Below are 6000 nucleotides of genomic sequence, written 5' to 3'. Positions count from 1 at the left end.
ATATATATAAAAAGTAAGTTTCCCAAATAGTGACTCCTGATAAGCTGCCTAAGGGTCACAAGGGCATTTGTGAAAAAGAGAAAATTGTGTTAGCGTATGATATGAATGTGTAAAATGAGATCGATGACAGAGGAATACTAGGATGGATTATTATTAAAACAAGAAAATGGGATTTACTAATAAACTAACAGCAACAGATTATATAAAGAAATTCTATTCACCTGTCGTCCTTTTGTCTGGGTAGTTGACGGTATGTCCTGCAGAATAAAGTCAACCCAGAAGAAGATATATTTTCATCTTACTGATTAGCAATATTTGTTGTCGTCATACATCACAAGTAGTTTTTAGGATAGAATTGTAACCAATAAACATGGAGTTGTTTTAAAAAAAACCAAAACCAAGCTCAAGAATTTTAGCTGAAGCTTAAAAAAGCAGAAAACGTTTAAAGCACACAAATGATGCATTATAAATCAAAAGAAAACGTAACTATCGCCATCTTCAACACAAATGCATCAGCAAAATAATGGAAAGTGTGAGACTAAAGATACATGTATAGGACTGCGAGCGTGTATGCAGACTGAACTGTAAGCTGCATCAATAGTCTGCTCAACTGTGCACATCATACTATTACACCTAGGACATTCATATCTATATTAGTGTAATTATAAAACAAAATGCATGTTCATAACATTTACCTAACAACCTATAGCATGATTATTGTTACAAAAAACATGCAGTACATGATTTTCTAGGAAGTGTCTTGAAGGTAAGCTAGAACAGCTTACATCTCTCTCAAGCTTTCCTCAAGAGCCTAATTGATGAAGTGTCTAGAAAACATACTGCTAAGAATATATCATTAAATATCTTGAGATGTGCGGCTCCATAAAGATTCATGAAATTATTTTTAACATTGTGCTCTTCTGACAATGTTTACGACTTCTTTAAGCCAAAACATTCAACATACGTATCTGCAGTTAACAATAGATAAATTCAATTTCAATATATCTGCAATTTTACTGAAAGAGCTGTGTCTGCAAAAGCAGCTTTAAGTGCATCATATAGCAAGCAATTTGTGTTAAAGATGTTTCAGAGAAAGATTTGAAGAGCAGTTACAGCAGCTACTGAACTTTTTTTCTTTTATATAAGCCCCAGTAGCACAGAAGGGAGTAAGGAGAGCTTAACATAACAGGCCAGGCTTATGATTTGCAGAATATGTGCAAGTAACACAACAGCAGAGGGCACACCAATTCATTAACTCAGATAGCGGAAACTACATTTCTGGATACATACAGATGTCCAGATTTTGTTTTTAAGTGGATTCATCATGTGCACATAGTGATAACAGCCTTTTTTGTAGGCTTATTAAACAGCCTATCAATCCACTAGGAAATAATTACATCTGTAATGCATAACGCAAGAAGGAAAGCAATGGCATTTACATGATTAAAAAAAAAAGGATGACAGAGTGGCTGTCTGAATCGCTAGGAGCAGGATTCTACTGATGCTGTTGCTTTCTCTTTTCGCGCAATGTAGTGAGTATTAGAAGCTGACCCAAGCTGTAGAGAGCACACCTCCTGGGAATGCTAATTACAAAAGAAGTGCTGACTTTTGTGCATTATTTGCAATATCGTCAGCGAATGAAATGGCTGCCTCCATTGACTGTGGGTGGTGTGAAAATCAAGGGTAAATGTTTTTGTAAAAAACTATAAAACATTTTAAATAAAAAAAAATCATAAAAAAGAAAATGTACTAATAAACTGAATGTCAAAACTAAATAAAAATATATTAATATATAAAAGAAAAGAAATCCTCAAACGAAATTTTAGCTATGTTAGAATGGTAATGCTTATCCGTGAATTTAAGAACACAGATGCTGATACAAAACTGGTAGTTCACCCTTTCACCCTTTTTTGTGAGTATATGCAATTGCTGATCTTACCGAAACAGAATTGTTAATGCTGCTATGACCATTAGCTGGGGACTGTCTGGATGTAGAGGGGGAATCTCTCTGAAATAAGACACAAGTTATATTAACACATTTCACTGTCACAATAGTGTACAATCACCAAGGCAACAACAATAAGAAGAATCTCTACAATGTTTGGTGTATTGTAGTAAAAAGTAAGCAGTAGTAACTGCAGTTCCCAGAATCTCCACCTAGTGGGGCTCATGGTCCAGACAGCAGCACACTCCAGGTTCCATTTACCACTCAGCAGTACAGCTGAAAATGCATCGGTTTCTCACAGAGATTTAGAGAAAATGATACAGATGTATTGCAACACATCCATTTTACCTGGCAACCAAAATGAATCCTTAGGAAATAAAACATGCATCTGTCTATACTATGCCTAACAACCATTTGTAAGTAATGATGACATGGCATGACAAAATAAATGCTTCCAGAGATTTAAATACACACTATGCCATATACCAATTTATTATGAATTGCCAAATTAACCAGAGGACCATAATGAGCAGCCAGGTTGTCAGGAGGGTGATGACTTCAACTTCTGTGTAACAGTTTGTAGAGAATCAGTCACCTGATGGCTAAAATGTACAGTAAGTAGAATTTTACACATCACTTAGAACAATGAAACATGTAGAAAAATTAAGCATTGTCCATAGTCACCAACCAGGTTTCATCTTTCATTCACTGTACAAAGAAAAATGGAACCTGACCGCTATGGGAAGCTACTCTGCTTTTCTCTAGACTTCTTTGCTCAAGTATTTATAGAGCAGTGCCATAATGTGTGGTGTACTTTGGTGAAAAGTGGTGCACCTCCAGTGCAACAGTTCAGAGAAGGGCTGCAAAATGACAATCTGTGCTATGTAAACATGATCAACTTCAGCAAGTCAGCCGCTCAATAATTCCAGGGAAGGAAGTTAGTTAGGGGCCATCTCTTGCCGAATTCAGAATGAGACCAAGGAGCAGCACATTTTCTCTAAATACACAGTACACTAGATGCTGGGTCAATGATTCTCTAGGTTCTGCAGCACAAGTAGAAAGATTCAGAGCAGTCAAGAGCCTCCTGTGACCCGTTTCAAACTCTTCTCTTTTAGACAGAGCTGCTGTCTCCACTGATTTCAACTTGAAATCCTCAGATGCCTAGACAAACATCTGTACTTTAAGGGCTGCACAGGTGAGCAAAATTTCACACAGTGACTGCCCACATCACCGCCCAATAAATGCAAAATGAATACTTTATCAGTGAATAAAAACTAAACGGCATTCCTCAAGTTTAACTTATTAGTTCTAAAACATAATTTAAAATTCAAATCTATTTCTTTAAATTATGAAAGCCCAAATTTAGCAAAAACTTCTACAGGCATTATTAAGCAAAGAAAGTCTCACTTCTCCTGGTGCATTTGCTACAAAGAGAGATAAAGTTTAGCGGTAAGATTGAGAGCCCCTTCAATGGCCACAATAAAAGAGAAGATCTGGGATCGCAGGTGCTGAGATCCTGTCGCCAAAGGTGGGACTCTCTGTAATGGCACACAATAAGTGGGCAGATATGAGAACTAGAGTGCTGAGATCTGGTCACCATGGTCCACAACAGTTATAAAACGCAGGTGGGATATTATCTCTAGTACAGACCCAAAACTTTTTTTCTAATTTTTGATAAACACAACCACAAGTAATATGCTGCGTACATTAGAATATGTTGTGCTGGATACACATTTTTAATGGAGGCAGCTATTTTATAGACTCAGCCAACAATTATGCTGCTAAACTTCACCAGCCACCATTTAGGACACGGAGGCTCCAAGTGAGTGAACAGCCTTCATCAATATTGATGTGCCTTACAAAATTAATGGTACATTAGACTGATCACACAACCATATTATAGAGGCTTGTGTAAGACAATCTAACAAACATCCGGAGAAGGCTGAAATCCAGTCCCTGGGAAAATAAAGCTCACAGGTAGTTTCTAAAAAGGTAAATGGCATAGACAAAAAATCAAATACTACTCTGCAGCTTTTGTTTTAAACAGTACCATTTATGAATCTAACACCCCTGGGCTTATTTAATGAGCAAACAGCAGACACCAATAGCAACCAAAAGATTTCAGTTTACTGTAGTGAAAGCTAAAATCTGATCGATTGCTGCCTTTGCCCTTATTAAATAAGGGTAAAGTAATCTATTCTTCCCAGTCTGCATTTGCAAAGATTAAACTAAAATCATACCACCACTCTTAAAATGCCGTTCACATACGATTTCATGGTTTATTAATCTATTACGAAATGGTGCTACAGTATAACAAAATATATTCTTACTAAAAATGTTGTAAGGGAGTGAGACATCGTGGTTCCGTTATCTTTGTTGTAAAATTGGTGTGCATGATCTACTAGCACAGGCAGAAACAACTTCCCAAGAAGCAGAAAAAAAAAGTCAGCCATTAGCAAGTGATTAGCACCAAGATACAAGAAGAAAAGACGGCCTAATGTATGAAGTTATTACCTCACAGGATGAAGACTGAGTGCGGTAACTAGGAACAATCTTGAAAGTGATGCTACCCCGCATTTCTCTCTGAAAATGGAAAAGAAAAAGACCTCGAAAAATATTCATGATAAGCTAAAGATACACATCCGATACCAAAATAAACATGTGAATTTGTAATCATTTACCTGTACAGTTTTAACCATTCTGTGTTCTAATCGCTTACAGGAAATGGCTATCACTACTTCAAGGAATATACCATTGCAGCAGAAGATTACGGTGCATTGCTTAAAGAAGAACTTAGAAACGTAACCTTTGCAGTGGAGCTACAACCACAATGCAAAAGTTTAGTGCTCGTTTAGTTCTAGGGTGTAAAATAATAATAATAAAAAAAAAAAAAATATACTCATCCGAACCATGGTTCTCCTTGGCTGCTAGACTGGTCATCGCAGCCGCCTCTCCCCGGGCTTTGGCGGTCTAATCCCAGCAGACGACATCACGTGTAATACAAGTCCATTGACTAGTATTATATGTAAAGATGCCGAGGGACATACCACAGCCAGAGAGGAGAAGGGAGCTGGCGGTCACTGTCACAGGGCCGAAGTTTGGGTGCATATATCTTTTTTATCTTACACCCAAGAGCAAAACAAGCACTTAACCCTTGCAGTGCGAGGGTAGCCCCATTGCATGGGTAACGTTTTTAACTGCATGGAGTTGTTCTTTAGCTATGAACCTGGTTTAAAGATATTAACTAATACCCCTGTAAATCTCCATTTCACTATAAACTCATGTTAAGACTAAATTTTATTGCGATAATAGGCACAACGTTGTCCCAAAGTCCCGTAGACTTGTTAAAATTGGAAATCAGCAAGCCATTTGAACAACAAACCTGAGGCAACAACTGTATACTAATCCCAACTCAGCTCTAAGTTGGGTCTTGGGTATGCCCAAACCACGCCCCATAACCACTATGGATTCTTACTGTGGCTATAAAAATTATTCACCCCTTGGAAGTTTTCTTTTTTTATTGACCAGGAATGAGGGAATACCTCACAATTCCATGTCACAGTTACTATAGTTATTTTCTATGAGATTCGTTAATCTGGTACAAGAAGCTCAAATCAAAGATCAAAAAAATGCAGGGAGGATTTGCGTGGCACATTTTGAATTGACAAAAGCTGCAGCTTCCCTCTATATTCTTTAAGAGCTTGCTCACATCATGTCCGGACTGTATCTAGACCAGAACAGTTTTTTCCCCGACCAAAAAAGCATTCCAATGTATCCCTATGGTATTTCTGGGCTCTGTTCACACCAGCGCAGTCCGTTCCGGTCCAGACAAAAAAAATACTGCTAGTCTCAATTTCTCTGGTCTGGAACACACCAATACCCATGTAAACGCACTGGACTGCAGCTTAAAAGCCCATTTTAGGCACAAAAAAAAATGCACTGCACTGGGTTTGAAAATCTGCTACAGATCTGGTCCAGACATGGTGTGAACATAGTCCTTATGAGAGTAAGGAATGGAGTTTTCACAGGCATGGTGGTGAACAGGTCACCCTGTG

General features: G+C 37.8%; 1 protein-coding gene across 9 annotated transcripts in view; it reads right to left on the bottom strand.

Moving 5' to 3' along the window:
- CASK (calcium/calmodulin dependent serine protein kinase) overlaps positions 1-6000 on the bottom strand; it is a 240822-nt gene that overhangs the window by 42446 nt on the left and 192376 nt on the right. For 4 of the 9 annotated variants that reach the window (XM_018556336.1, XM_018556340.1, XM_018556337.1 and 1 more), the window contains 3 exons: positions 4460-4528; positions 1940-2008; positions 222-257 (listed from right to left, as the gene is read on the bottom strand). In XM_018556336.1, the coding sequence (XP_018411838.1) occupies positions 222-257; positions 1940-2008; positions 4460-4528 (174 nt within the window). The remainder of the gene's footprint in view (positions 1-221; positions 258-1939; positions 2009-4459; positions 4529-6000) is intronic. The other 5 variants (XM_018556341.1, XM_018556342.1, XM_018556343.1 and 2 more) reach the window with 3 other exon arrangements.

This window comes from Nanorana parkeri, unplaced genomic scaffold (genome assembly GCF_000935625.1).
Source record: "Nanorana parkeri isolate BGI_ZX_2015 unplaced genomic scaffold, ASM93562v1 scaffold234, whole genome shotgun sequence".
Lineage (NCBI taxonomy): Eukaryota > Metazoa > Chordata > Amphibia > Anura > Dicroglossidae > Nanorana > Nanorana parkeri.
Note: the sequence above shows the minus strand (reverse complement) of the source record. Positions and strands in the feature narration are given on the sequence as shown.